The sequence below is a fragment of the Acinonyx jubatus genome, chromosome B3 (assembly GCF_027475565.1).
Source record: "Acinonyx jubatus isolate Ajub_Pintada_27869175 chromosome B3, VMU_Ajub_asm_v1.0, whole genome shotgun sequence".
Lineage (NCBI taxonomy): Eukaryota > Metazoa > Chordata > Mammalia > Carnivora > Felidae > Acinonyx > Acinonyx jubatus.
In genome coordinates, this window is record NC_069386.1 from 108,338,455 (window position 1) to 108,354,202 (window position 15,748).

Genomic DNA, 15,748 nt, shown 5'->3' on the forward strand with positions numbered 1-15,748 from the left:
AGCCCAGACTCTCAGCGCCAGTGGCCCCTTCTGCAGGTGAGACATCCCCAGGACATGTGCAGTTCCCAAGCCGCTTAAGGGACCAGTTGGAAGAAAACCAGTCTCCACTTTAACAATTGACGAAAGTGTTTGATAGGGAGAAACAGGCACTTCAAAAAAAAAATTTTTTTTAAGTAGGCTTCATGCTCAGTGCAGAGCCCAGTGTAGGGCTTGAACTCATGACCCTGAGATCAAGACCTGAGCTAAGATCAAGAGTCAGGCACCTAACCAACGTGCCCCACTGTACTTTTTTTTTTTTAACCGCCAAGTCTTTTGATGCTTTAAAATAATTCATTTCTTTTCATGGATTACAAAAATTCCAGAGGAACATTTAAGGGAAAAATGATACCCAAACTTTTTCTCTAAGCCACTGAGTTGGTTAGAAGGAGGTCCTTGCTCCAGTTTTGCAGAATCTTGACCTCCTTCTCTTCCAGTCCAAAGGAGGTGATGGCTCCAGAAACCTTTGACCCTGGAGCAAGTCAAAGTTCCAGTGAAAGAAAAGCGTCTGCATTTTAAAGCCTAACTGTACACATACATTCTCAAAATAACGGTTTTTGAGTCTTGAGTCTATATATCAGGCAAACCAGGACTCTTACATGGGGGAGCTGCATTTTATTTGAACACACAGTGCCTGTGGTCATAAATCACCAGGGTGAGATTAGTTGACCAAAGATTAAATTGCTGCCATTTAAAAAGTCTTTGACAGGGGCGCCTGGGCGGCATAGTCAAGTGTCCAATCTCGTGGTTCGAACCCCACGTTGGGCTCTGTGCTGACAGCTCAGAACCTGGAGCCTGCTTCAGATTCTGTGTCTCCCTCTCTCTCAGCCCCTCCCCCACTAGCACTCCTGTCTCTCTCAAACTTTAAAAAAAAATTTTTTTTTAAGTCTTTGACAGCTCAAGACAGATTCTAACCCTCCTGAAATTGTAGGCAAGCATTTGTTGCTTATGTACCTTTTTCTGGGAAGACTGTCCATGGTTTTCATCAAGTTCTTAAAGGGTGCTGCAAACCTAAAATAGAATAGAATTCAGATATGGGAACACGGACTAATTAAGCCTAATTATTGAAAGTTCTTATATTCCCAACAAATACATTTTTAAAGCCAAAATTATGAAAAACACTTTATTTAGCTTATGTCACATTAAACTTCTTTCCATAAACATTAAGGGGACACAGCAGAGGGGAAAAGCAGTCGTGGGAAGAACGGAAAGCAGACCTCAAAACTTGCTGTCACACAACATTCATTTGTAAAAAGGCCCAAATGTACAAGGCTACTTAATGGTACAAAGCATTCACCTGAAAAAATGACAAGCTATAGCCAGCCAACAGGCTCTGAGGTACACAGGACCACCAGATGACAAAGCCACAGCACCAAGAGTCCGGGCAGTTAGACACCCAGCGCAGAAGAACAAACGTGCGGAGACCGTGCTAATAGGAGCTGCTCAGGACGAGCGTTCACAAGCCTTCGCCCTTCCCATGAAGGAAATCCTCCCACACATGAACAGCCAGCCACTGGCCTCACAAGTGGATAGGATCCTTGGAACTCCAAAAATAAAAGAAAGGGGGGGAAAGAAGGATCCTTGACTCCAAAGCAACAAAAAGGGTTATAAGAAGATTGCATATCGCAGAGACAGTGCACATCTTCGAGCTGTCACTGGAGCCGAAATTCCAGCAACTTTGAGAGCTACAAAGAATACACGGCATGTGTTTCACACGATTGTATACCAAACTCCATGGGGAAGCATCAGTAAGTACCTAAAAGGTGTGAGAATTTTACAGGGGTAAATTTCCAAGGAACCCCGTACTCCACTCCAGTGCATCTGGGGAAAGCAATAGCAGATAGGAGGTGACAGGAATACCACCCATTGGCTTAGGAGCCCAGGGTGAGGGAACACTAGAACTCTTCATTTTCTGTTCCACCTGTATAAAGTTTTCTGCAGGCCCCATCTAAGCCAAAAAGGTAGGAGGACCTAAAGATACAACAGAGGGCAACCGTAACTTTTTTTTTTTTTTTTTTTTTGAGAGAGAGAGCACAAGAGCAAGGGGCAGGGAGAAAGAGAGAGGAGAGAGAGAATCCCATAAAGACAGAGAGAGAGAGAGAGAAGTGGGACACGAGCTCCTGAACTGTGAGATCATGACCTGAGCTGAAGTCAGATGCTCACGACTGAGCCACCCAGGTGCCCAGAGGCAACCCTAACTCTAATGTGTGTTACACACTGAGATTCACATCAAGCAGCAGGAGCAATGCTGGCCAGGCAGGCAGAAGACTTCCATTCCTGTCCAACTTTTGCCATAAGTAGTTTTATGACTTTGAGCAGGTCAGCTTACCCCTCTGGGCTTTAATTTTACGTGTGGATAAAAGCTGAGACTCAACCTCTATGTCAAGTTTGCAAGCTGTCACTGTGCCTACAGGGTATTGCAGAAATTGGGAAGGCCCCACTTAAACCAGAGCAGCCACGGGTGTCAGATCGCAATTGATGAATGGATTCTGCAGTCTAAAAATATTTCTTTAGTGTTTTGGGGTTTTTTTTTTGGTGTGTGTTTTGTTTTGTTTTTAACTAAACTGCATGATTACTTTAAGCTTTGGAACTTTACTTGTGTTTAGCTCTGTCACTAACTGCCCTGTGTGACCTTGAGCAAGTTTGCTTGTACCCTCTGTTTTCCAGAGCCAGAAAATTAGGATAACGGTAATTATTATGAGGAGTAAATGCAAAAGTATGAGGCATGGAGAACTATGGCACACAGTAAGTGTTCCACAAATGTTACTTTTAGGTACTAAATGATGTATTTTTATCATTTCCTTCACGTAACCTTTATTATGTTTTCTAAAAGGCTTTCACATGCTAGAATATTCTAGATTTGCTTCAACCTAGCTTACTTATATGATTATATAAGTCACTCTGCCAAGAACTGGTAACTCATGTCTTTTTACTGAACTCTAGAATAATTGCCTTCTAGCTGAGTCGGCAGGTGAAATAATCCAGATAAAGACTGTCTCACTGCAGAACTTTTGCTGATTTGCCTTGTTTTGTTTTTAATACAGTTGAGACCCTCTAGATTTGTTATTAGGCTGACAATCTTCCGTTCCCACCTCAAGTGTTTAAGAAAAATCTCTTCAAAATGATGTTAGGGTAGAATCCTCTGTAATGGTGCCAGTAGACAGTATGAATGTGACAGGCCTGAGGTCACAGAGAGGGGACGGGGGAGGGGTGGGGGACACAGGACAACGTGTGCACACTCACTGTGCAGCCCCAGGCTCTCCCACACCGTCCTCTCTAGGAATTGCCAGTTCCCTCCCGGGATTCCGAGTAAATGCTCTCTTCTAACGTTCCCTGTGTTAAGAATATTCCATGTTAATTATTTCATTAACATTTGCCGTATGATTCTGTATGAGACACTCGTGTTTTTGGAATTAAGCCCAAATCTCATTCGTCTCCCACAAATAAGCTTCTTACATTAAACAATAACTTGCAGATCAAAATGGAAGAAAAGAATCTTGCCACACGAGTGTGAGACAAAGCTAAGATCATTTTTCCATAATACATAAAGTGTAGCTGGGTGGGGTTTTTTCCCCCCCTCCGATACTCAAAAGTTAATTCCTGTTTACATTTATCAGGTCCTATTTCCCCAAGTTAATTCCTTTTGAAAACTGATCTTGGAAACAACAAAATCCTGGCTTAGCTATGGCAGAATTTAAAGTTGTCTATAGATCACTTTGAGGGGTATGGATACCCCCCAAAAAAAGATGACATTTAAAAGAAAGCACTATTAAGGAGAAATGATTCATCTTTAAAATGGATACTGAGAGTTTACCAAAAACATAAAAACTGCACACTGGTGTCTTTAGAGGACACGTTTGGAGCAGATGGGCACAGAGATTCGAAACACTCCATCTGCAGTGGGGGAAAGGGCCCTAAAATATTCTAAACAAAATGAAGAACTCTTTTCAACTATACGCCATGTCATCTCAACTGCCTACTTGGCCCAGATCCCAGTTCTAAGAGACAGCCTTGCACGGAGGAGGCCCCCCCCAGGCTAGACTAACCTGTACCAGCAGCACAACCCCCCCCCCCCGAATGGCAACCTGAGCCAAGAAGAAATTACCAACGTGTTACATCCCCCTCGTGGCTGAATCTAAATGCAGTGAAGCAAGCAGCCTCAAGAAGCATGTGGGAATAATGAGGGGATGCGTAGTGGGTGCTGGAAGGGTTTACTCAAGCACATGCACCCTCCGGGCAAGCACAGGGTTTGGCACGGAAAGGTGCTTAGACACCTGAGACAAATCTGGTTTCTACCTTGGGCAGCAAAATCCAACCTAAAAAATGTCACTGCATGCTTCTGTGGCAGTGGCTTGGACCTCATTCTGTTTTGTTTTTGTTTTTGAACCTGGTAGTCTCTTTTGTAAGTACAATTAAGAACATTTCATCAGCAGGGGCACCTGGGTGGCTCAGTCAGTTAAGCGTCTGACTTCAGCTCAAGTCATGATCTCACAGTGTCGTGAGGTCAAGCCCTGCATCGGGCTCTGTGCGACAGCGCGGAGCCTGCTTCAGATCTTCTGTCTCTCTCGCTCTCTGCCCCTCCTCAGCTTGCGTGCGTGCGCTCTTTCTCTCTCGCATGCGCACGCACAAAATAAACAAACATGAAAAAAGAGAGAGACAGAGAGAGAGAACTTCATCAGTAAATACTTGTTCAAGACTGCCTCCTTTGCCTCCCACTTCGGTTTCCCCAACCTGCTATCTTCTGTTCAACGTTCAGGGTTCTAGGCTGCCCAGAAAGAAAGAAAATTGACCTTCTGGATGACACTGGTTCCCCAGTTCCTGTAAAAGGCAGTCCATGTGATCTATACCAAATCTCACCTAGGCTGCAACACTGAGCCACTAGGAATAATTTCAAGCCACCTTAGACTACAGACAATGGCATGTTCTCTAGGTCTGTGTCCACGTGTTTCTGACACGGCTCTACTCAACTTTCAGTAAAACTGCACCAAAATTAAGAATTATCCAAGGACTCCCTAGCAGAAACCAACCTTTACAACATTGAATTTAATTTTCCTAATGACTTAGTAAATACAGAGTGTGCTAGCAAAGTAAACCTATTTTCAAAAAAAGAATGAGTTTAATCTCCTCTCACAAGGTAATTTTTTAAAACATCATCAAAAAAATCATACATGATTATTTAACTGCTCACTTTCAAGGTACAGATGTAACTCATTTTACGCATTCACCATGTTCCTGAAGGTTTCCGTTATGAAAAAGTGAGTTAAAATTGTAATTTCAGAGGTGCTTTATCACCTCGTCCTATTTATGTTCCACTTGAAATAGGAACTAATAGTTTACGAAGTGCCCCCCCCCACACTCACCATAGAAATGTTCTGATAAGAAAACAGTTCAAAAGAGCCGTAGGATGTAAAAAAATTCTTGCTATAAATATCCCTAAATATATATATATATATATATATATATATATATATATATATATATATATATATATTTTTTTTTTTTTTTTTTTTAAGTAGAGTTTGCAGACCAGGGTTGTTCAGGTGGTAATGCTCACCAAATCTACACTGTGGCCATGAACCCGACATACCGGTGTGTCTGTAGCCATTCATCTTTCCACGGAACAGCATGCCTTGCACACACAGCCTGATGTGTCCCTGTCTATGGATGGCTGATGTGACAATTGTGGATGTCCCAGGGAAGCACTGTGGCTGTGACCCAAACCCACAAGAGAAACCCATTCCTGCAAACACTGGGCCTTTCTCCCGCACACACTGGGCACCTGGGACAAAAGAGTTTTGAGGAAGGAAAATTCCAGGGGCAGTTAGATTTAAATCTCTACAATCCTCCATGAAAGTGATCACAAACACACATGCACCCCAAATAATTAGCAGGCTCTATGAATGCAAACCAAGAGGAATGAACCTCTATGAAGATGGCATCAAGGTCAAGTGCGGCGGTGGGGGGGGGGGGGGCGTGGGGGTGGAGAACGTGGCTCACTTCCCAGCCTGACCACCGGCTCCCCAGGTTGCAATCCCTCTGGCCTTCAATGGTAATAGTGATACACGGCCTTAGTCCTCACAGATTTGTGAAGCAGGTTTGTAGAGCTAGTTCATTCATTCATTGTTTGGTTTTCAATCCTATAATCAAGTAGCCCGGAAGAGGGCAAACAAATGCCTATCTAAGGGCAGGTTAGGTGGCACAATAAAGGTTAGTCCGCTTCTTGGGGCGCCTGGGTGGCTCAGTTGGTTAAGCATCCGACTTCGGCTCAGGTCATGATCTCATGGTTTGTGAGTTCCAGCCCCACGTAGGGCTCTGTGCTGACAGCTCAGAGCCTGGAACCTGCTTCAGATTCTGTGTCTCCCTCTCTCTCTGCCCCTCCCCTGCTCTCACTCTCTCTCTCAAAAAAAAATAATAATAAACATTTAAAAAATTTTTTCTTTAAAGGTTAGTCCACTTCTTTAAAGTGCCTCATTCTCTCCCTCTCTACCTTATAAACCTTCCACGTCAGATTTCCACCATTCATTCCAAAACCTTCAGGATGTTTCCCAGAGGAACAGAAGGGAGATGGAAAGTAAGAAAGGAACTGCACTGAGATTCTATGAGGCCAAGCGAGAGGTAAACTCTGCTTTCAAACATGCTCCCTAGTTTTCTCAGCCTGACTCCTGGGAAGTGGAGAGGTCAGGTGAAGGACAGCACATGGCTGAGCCTACCATGACCCAATGAGGGACCACGCAGGAGAAAGACGATGAAGCCCGCCTACTTCCAGATGGAGCTCGCGGTTTGCATTTGGGGTTCACACTTCAGCCTCTGACCTCCTCTGTGGCCTGTTCGCCCCAGGATGGGCATCACTGAGGAGACTGGAGGTTCTGGAAGCCCTCTTTGCTCTTACTCTCCTCTGCCGGGCTGCACTCGGACCCTGTGACCAAGGACTTGTGCCCGCGAAGTGTGTGGGCATTCAGCATCTCCAGCAGCAGGTCGTAGACTGGGACCACGTTTTTGCACTTCATGTTGAGCAGGTGTTCCATGCCCTTGTTACTATGGGAACAAAGAGATGCTGAGAGTCCTTCCCGTGAGGCAGCCGTGGGAACTTCAAAATCTTCCCCAACTCTCCCCAACAAAGTCGGTCCACCCCACACCCCAAATCCCTTTGCCATTTGCTCTAGGTAGGGTCCTTCCATCTGGCTCCATCAATCATCTACACTGAAGGGCAAGCACCTCAGTGTTCCACCACCCACCTGCAGTGGCCCGACAGAACCTGGCACGGAGTGCAATTCTCATTTTTCATACCAGTTATGTTCTATATAGTTGCCACCAACACTGAATCGGCAAATACACTGCTCCTGGGGAAAATACAGACGCTCTGGTCACAACATTTTCATCCTCCAATTCATACATAACCTAGGTGTACCTGTGTTTGTGTTTAAAGACACCTTGTTTAACATAACTTGTCGCTTCATTAGCATTTAACTCACAGTCTATGGTACCATAGCTCATGCATGAATAAAAGCTGATCTAACTCGCATATTCTCTCCATAAGGCACATCACAGCCTTCTTGCACTTAGGAACACTGACAGTGCTTCAGTACTGTGCTTGGGGGCCACGTTTAGACACTGAAATCTCCCAACAAAAAGCACAAAAAGTGCAAAAACATGGCACTTCAGAGACCACGTAAAGGACATTTCTTCCCAGTATGAGGGCCGAAACAAGAATGCAAGTGTCACCTTGTTTGACCTCAGTTGGGAATGTACGTGTGGGCAACTCAAATTTTTTGCCACTCTGCACATGTCCTTGAGTGAGCACGAAAAATGCCATAGAGTATGGATTCAGGGGTTACAAATAAATTTGTAAACGTAGTCACCTTTGCAAATACAGAATCTGTGAATAATGAGAATGGATGGTACCTGTTCTGAAAATGATCCTGGTGGCAAATAATCATTCAAGAGGAAACAAGGCAAAGGTTGTTTTCATTTCCGCCCCCTTGTAATAATCCTTGAGGTGAGTACTGTCCTTCCCCACAGCCCCCAGACTTTCGTCCTCCTTGGGTAGCAACTACTTTCCAACCTCATCTCCCCTCTTCCTGCTCCAGGGCAGGGTGACCCTCGTCCCAGGAGCCATCTAGCACTGAGCATCACTATCCCAGCACAGAGCTACCATCCTACACCAGGGGAGTCCCTCGTCGTCAGAACACATGATTCGTGTTCCCTGAATACACTCCACTCATGGCCCTACCTTCCTAAACCTGCTGGCCTCGCCAGTTCCCTTTGGTCTCATTCTTAATATCCTGATGCTGTCACAAGAACAGAACCACTCTTTAAACACAAACACAGGTACACCAAGGTTATGTATGAATTGGAGGATGAAAATGTTGTGACCAGAGCCTCTCAGGAACCTAACCCTCTATTTCCCCCAGGAGCAATGCATTTGCTGCTTCAGTACTTCCCCAGATCACTAGCCTCAGGAGTTGATCTAACCTCCCCAAGAAAATGACCTCAGAGTAGTGGTGCAGGGAGGGGAGGCACGTCACGTTAGGAGAGACACTGCCCTTTCTAGAATTCCATGAACAAGCCCAAACCCCCAGCAACTAAAAAACAGATGAAGGATGCCATAAATATCCTATAAGGGGTCACATGACAGCTAGTCAGTGCCCACTATGCCAATCTTTGGCCACAGGCTCATGCACCGATGAAGGGACCCCACCACCACCACCATTCCCTTTCAGGGGGTTATTTTCCTTTAGAGGTAAAAATTCTACCTTATTACTCTCAAACTTGCAAACGCTTTCTCAAAGCTCTTCACACTTCTCAGAGCACGTGCGTGCAACCCCCCCCCACCCCCACACATTCAGTGGAGCTGCCCTCCCACCCCCACCCCAGGATTGTACCTGGCGTGTCTGACGTGAGAAAGGAGCATCAGGAGGTTAGCCAGGCGGACTGGCTGCTGCTGGGAGGGAATCCCGCTCTTGGCAATCACCCAGACCAGAGCATCGGTCACGGCGTTCAGTAAGTGAGTCAGCTTCTGGCTGCTGTCAGCCTCCTGGCTTGCTGCAGCTAACGGGTGCATACCTGGACGGAGAACAACAGCCACGAGTCATTGCTCTGAGGAGAGGGAATGGAAGTCGTGTATCCAGCAGCTAAGAATGCCTACATTCTCCAGAAAGGGGGCCAAATTGATCTGGGCTGTTCTGGCATCTACACATATAGTGAAATCTTAAAAAATCTTCACCTGCCCATGGTGTCCTTCCCCCAAGAGCCAGCCTGGCTGAATGTGGGCGGACTAACTGGTCTCTCAAAATGCCACGTGGCCCACAACCGTGGCTTTTCCTAGCAGTAAACCTATCTGGTGGCCTGAACCATTACATGGTGTTTCTCAGCTGTAGTAACAGCTACATACAGAGAGGGTCAGAGAGTGAGATTAATTCTACTCTCAGCCCCTAGGAGGCCCCCTCATCTAAGGGGAGTTGAACAAACATAAACGAATGACCATGGCGACGTAGCTCCCCCTGTCCACCACATGCAGACAGCCATGACAGGCCCGCTGTCCAGGCCCTTGGCATCACACCTCTGGTGGCACCTCGCTGGGGCAGGAAGACCATCTCTAATTCTTGGACCCCAGACCAGTTTCCTAGTGCTTCCGGCCTGAGCACCTCATTGAGCAAAGCCTGCAGGCACATGACTCCTGAGATCCCCAAAGCCATCCTCGAAGTAGGCTGTTCCCCACCCCCCACCTCATCCTACCCTGCCCGGTGTTTAATCCCCCTCTGACTCTAGGATCTGAGATACTGTGGCCTCCCAGTATTTGCAAAATAACGGCTCAGGTAAATCCTCTTGCCCCCACACCCCACCACCAATCCTGCCTCCTGCATCCCTGGAAGCAGGGAAATAATTAGCTTCTCTTCCAGGCTTTCGGTTTCAAAGTAAGAATAAATGGCAATTCTGTGGAACCAACCAGGGACCTGCCGGCTGTGTGCTAGAAGGATAATGAGGACCAGCACACCATCATCCACGGAATTTGGGCACTTTCCGTTCTCTTTTTTTATTGGTATTTTTAGTTCAATTAAGGTAGCTCAGTTCCACACAGTTCGGTGGAGGCAAGGGACATCTTGAACCACAATTATGCAAGTGTAATGCTTCACCACACCCCTGGGGCCTGTCCCTCCACAATGTCTGACGATGTAGGCTTAAAATATTCATCTTTTTACAGTAACCCAGAACTGCTTCTCTAACTCACAGGCTCACCTCATTCTCCACAGTGACGCTTCCTGAATCCCCCCATATCCTCAAAACTCTGACTGAACCCCACAGCAGGTGACCTGCCCTCACACCGCAAGGGAAACAAGTCCCACCCTTGGCCCAACGTGCCCCTTCCGAGCCACCAAAATGCAGACCCGCTCATGTGGCTCCCTTTCATGACTTCCCTGCTCTTGGGTCAGAGTCCAAACCATCTGACGCAGCTTTCAAGGGTACCAGGCCACTCTCTGCTCTTTTCACCCTCATCTCCCACCACCCCTCACCTTGAACCCTTTTAACTCCAGAGCAGGTGATGCAAAGAACACGCCCAACTTTCTGCTTAGGAACTCGCTCGCTCTCCCTCTCCTCCTCTCCACCCTCCCTCTTTTGCTTATTCACATCCACTCCTCCTTTAGATCCCAGCCTGGCTGTGAACTTCCTTCTGGATCCTCTCCTGACCTCCCTACTATCCCACCCTAAGTCTACTCTGGTTCTCCTCTGAAGTTCTGACAGTGCAGACAGCACCATGTTGTCCCACATCCTGGATTTCCTTATACACACCCATGGCCACCCTTCCACCCTCAGAGACACTGGACATAAGCACTTCGAGAGCACAGACCCTGTCTGCTTATCATTATATCCTCATCACCTAGTGCAAAGACTGGCATGGAATGAATAGTCATAAAGGGAAGAATTAAGCTGAATGTACATAGGTTCAGATTTTTACATCAGGTTAGTCAATCACACCATCATAACTGAAATGATAAAAATGCAGGTTAATGCATATTTTAGGGATACGCACAGAAAATTATTAATCTCATTAAACTTACTTCCCCTAAAATTGACCCCAGCTGCATTAACAAGTGCTTTCTCTAAACTACCCTTCAGTCCATTCTTCTACAGGATGTGTGCTCCATGGATTTCTGCTGTCAGAAATATGTTTTTGGATTCTAAAAGGACGTGTGTTGGTCCAAAGTGACAAAGTGAAAAAATAAAAATAACTCCTCAGCTAAGTACACATAGCACCATTTAGTATTCACAGCACCATTACTCATGATAGCCTAAAAGTGGAAGCAAATCTAGTGCCCATTAATAAATGGATAAACAAAATGGGGTGTGTCCATACAATGGAGTATTACTCAGCCATAAAAAAGAACAAAAGACTCATTCATGCTACAACATGGATGAACCTTGAAAACCTTATGCCAAGTGAAAGAAGCCAGTTACAAAGGACCACAATTTGTATGGTTCCATTTATAGGACGTGTCCAGTACAGGCATATCTATACACGGGGGTGGCTGCCTAGGAGTAAAGGTGGAAGAGAAATTAGGGAGGGATGACTAATGAGTACAGGCCTTCTTTTGGGGTGATGAAAATATTCTAAAATTGGTTGTGATGATGGGTGGTGCATAAGTCTATGGACACACTAAAATCCACTGAATTGTATACTTTAAATGGGTGAATTGTCTAGTAGGTGAATCCCTCTTCACAAAGGAGTAGTCGTTGCCAGAGGCAAGCCCTGGGTCTTCTAGAGGCTGTGGGGGCAGTGTAGCTTCCTCCCGGGCCATCACTGCCATCACCAGCAAGGAATTTGGGGACGGGAGTCAGTTAGGTTTTGTGAGGACTGTATCAATTTTAGATACAGGGAAAGTTTTTATATGCAGAAAGATTAACCTATATAAGATCATCCTGGGAAGGAATTTAGCCAAAAAATACCCATTTTGCTGCCTCGTTGGTCAGCAGTGCCAAGCCTGCACTTGGGCATTCACACACCCCGGGGCTCACCAAGCGTGTACTTACAGAGTCATTGCTAACTGGCAGGCTGTGGCAGAGGCAGGAGACGGGACACAAAGCCCTCACCTCTGGGATGCTCACCACCCAGACACACAGGGAACAAAACTTAAGCTCTTCTACCAGCCAAAAGTAAAAACATCAGTTGGGGTGCCTGGGTGGCTCAGCCAGTTACGCGTCTCTGACTCAGGTCATGATCTCACAGTGCATGGGTTCAAGCCCCGCGTCGGGCTCTGTGCTGACAGCTCAGAGCCTGGAACCTGCTTCAGATTCTGGGTCTCCCTCTCTCTCTGCCCCTCGCCCGCTTGCACTCTGTGTGTGTGTGTGTGTGTGTGTGTGTGTCTCTCTCTCTCAAAAGTAAACACTAAAAAAAAAAAATGTTTTAAAAAAAGTAGTGAAACAAATCAGTTAGTAAAAAAAAATGTTTAAAAAAAGTATTTAAAAAACGTCAAGATTCATTTTAGAACACAGTTCAATTACTTTACATGAAACTAAAGAAGACAAGATCTTGGCACCATGCCCCACACATACCAAAGAAAGTAAAATAAAAACAAAGACATAATCTCCTCTCCTCTTTATCACCTGGGAACAGCTGTGTGTTGCTCTCACTAACCTACCTGATGACATTCTGAGCAGTACACCGAGGCAGGGCGGGGTGGGGGGGAGGGAGACTCCCCAAGATCTGCCACATCCTATGTTCAAAGGATGAAGATATAAGCTCTCCTTGACTGAAGGCAAATAAATCAGAAAATCTTAAGTGTTTAATAAAAATCCCAGAATACTAGCCAAAGGAAAAATGTACTTTGGGGAGGTATATGTGGTGTTTGCCTCTTTGCTTTAAGGTAAGGAAGCTCTAGCCATGACCCATCCCTTTATCACCACCTCCTACCCAGCACCACGAGAACAGGCCAGTGTTTGAGAAAGGCCCGTGATAGGAAACCAGCAGGCTGATGTTCACAATGCTTTGCTCCCACAGTCCGTCAATAGAAAAGGCCCCGTCTGGCCTCTTCAGCATCCTTCTGTGTATCCTTTTGTGCCTCTGCCTTCCACCCACCTACCTCACGGGAGCTCTCCCCAAAACTCAGAGTGAACCAGGGCTTGAGTTGTTGTCTCCATCATCTTCTTAATGGCAAAGAGCATTGCCTGGTTCTAACCCTCTATTTCTTTCATTGAACAAAAAGTTTCATCCTTTTTAAGCCTTAAAACTGCTTGGACAAATGGACCTCTTCCAGGGGCTCCTGGGTGGCTCAGTCGGTTGAGCATTCGACTTCAGCTCAGGTCATGATCTCATGGTTTGTGGGTTCAAGCCCCACAATGGGCTCTGTGCTGACAGCTCAGAGCCTGGAGCGTGCTTCGGAGGCTCCCTCTCTCTCTGCCCCTCCCCTGCTCATGCTCTGTCACTCTCTCTCCCTCTCTCTCTGCCCCTCCCCTGCTCATGCTCTGTCACTCTCTCAAAAACAAACATTAAAAAAAATATAAAAACACAGACCTCTTCCTAATTTTAAATATTTTTAAAGACTATTTGCAGACTGATCCGACTCCATGTCCTACATTCAGTACCCTTGATTCTATCCAGGGGAAAACGTATTCAGTCTTCAGGTTTCTGGATGACAAGATGGCTGGTCCCACCACTCTTAATTTGGATATGTTGTTATGCTAACTACAACACTTGTATAACACTTTTGAGTTCTAAAACATTTTAGCAAACATTGTAACAGGCTGTTAAATGCAGTGTTTTCTGTGATCTCCAAATTTTAGAAGCCAAGTTTCAGAAGCCGCATCAAAGGCTGAGAATAATAAAGTTATGCCAAGTGCCCCTCACATCCTAAGTTGTGTGTAAGAGGACGTGCTGAGAGAGGAATCAAAATGGTGATGTCCTTTCTCTATCTCTCTCCCTGTAGCAAGGACGATACTCTTCTGCTACTAAAGCCTAGCAAGGACCAGACCCCCGATTACCTGTTTCAGTGTATATCGCTATTCTAGACCAAACACATGTATCTAGTTCACTTTGACATTTTTACTATTTAGAAGTCATTGGCACATACCTGAAACCAAATAAACATTTACTAAACTGAAATTGAATTGGATAATAAAGTTAATATTCATTCTATATTATGTCCATTATTAGAAGAGATAAATAACCCAGTAAGTAAGTAAGTAAGTAAGTAAGTAAGTAAGTAAGTAAGTAAGTAAATAAATAAATAAATAAATAGAGATAAATAACACAGAAGTATGCAGCTATTTAAAACATAACTACCTACATCCGAAACTAATACAGGGGCACTTGGGGGGCTCAGTCGGTTAAGTGTCCGACTTCAGGTCATGATTTGACAGTTCATGAGTTCAAGCCCTGCGTGGGGCTCTGTGCTGACGGCTCAGAGCCTGGAGCCTCCTACAGATTCTGTGTCTCCCCCTCTCTCTGTCCCTCCCCCACTCACAGTTCTGCTCTGTCTCTCAAAGCTGAATGTTAAAAAAATTTTGAGACTAATACTGTATGTCAACTGTACCTCAAAAAAAAAAAAGGAAAACAAATATCCCATTAAAAATGGACTATTTTAACAAATACTTCCCCAAAGAAGATACAGATATCACAAAGCAGCATACGAAAAAATTCACATCATTAGTTATAGGAAAAAACCAAAGAAACCACAAATATATGCCATTACACACCTGTTAGCATGACTGAGGGTCCTGCATCCCAGGAAACTCCTCAGTCTCAGGTAAATCTAAATAGTTGGTCACCCCCAAATACATTTTATATAAAATTTTATAAAATGCAAACTAATCTGTGCCATTTTATGTTGACTATGTTTTATAGTGACAGAAATTGTATTGGGGGGTTGCATGGGATTGGACAGGGGGAAGAAATGAAGAAGGGGGAAATTAGGAAGGGGCACAAGGAAACTTCTGAGTGTAATAGATATGTTCACTATCTTAACTGTGGTGACGCTTTCAGGGGCGTATATGATTGCCCAAATGCATAAAATTGTATGCTTTAAGCAGGTACAGTTTATTGTATATTAATTATACCTCATAGTTCCGTTAAAAACACTGTCTTGGCTGTAAAAAAGTCAGATATAAACACATACATACGTATACATACATATGACTACTAACAAACCCTGACCTGGCCACCTAGCATGCTGATACCAATTCAGACCTGACTGAATGATGTCATCCCAACTTGAGCTCGTCACTTACGCAGGAGACTACCTCCAGACAGCCCAATGCTTACCTAGCACACAAGGGAAGCTGACAGCAACAAGTAGCAGCCCTCAGAGACTCTGCTCTCCCAATACGGGACAGAGAACATCCACAGCCTTTGGACTTTGAGAAACCTACTCCATTTCTCTTTTCCTGACCCTCATCCCCAGGGTCTCCCTCCTGTACTGGATACAGCCTCTGCTGCGCAGTATGTCTTTTCCATTCAGGCTACAATTTTTGCCCTCTTCGTCTTTCTTTTTCTGTTTTAATTACATTGTTTACAGATTTGTTGAAGTATAACTGATATGCCATAACCTGCACATACTTACTGTGTACAATTTGATTAGTCTTGACATATGTACATATATATATACATACACACACACACATACACACACCATTAAAAGCATAATCCACAATCAAGATAATGAACACATTCATCACCCTCAAAAGTTCCCTCGTGTTCCTAAGTAATCTATCCCTCCACCTT

At 45.0% G+C, this 15,748-nt stretch overlaps 1 protein-coding gene across 1 annotated transcript in view; it reads right to left on the bottom strand.

Moving 5' to 3' along the window:
• Positions 1–2,877: 2,877 nt before the first annotated feature.
• Positions 2,878–15,748, bottom strand: part of ESR2 (estrogen receptor 2) — a 70,989-nt gene continuing 58,118 nt past the window's right edge. The window contains exons 8-9 of the mRNA XM_027065895.2: positions 8,919–9,099; positions 2,878–7,071 (exon numbers count right to left, since the gene is read on the bottom strand). Coding sequence (XP_026921696.2) covers positions 6,882–7,071; positions 8,919–9,099 — 371 coding nt within the window. The 3' untranslated portion in view covers positions 2,878–6,881. The remainder of the gene's footprint in view (positions 7,072–8,918; positions 9,100–15,748) is intronic.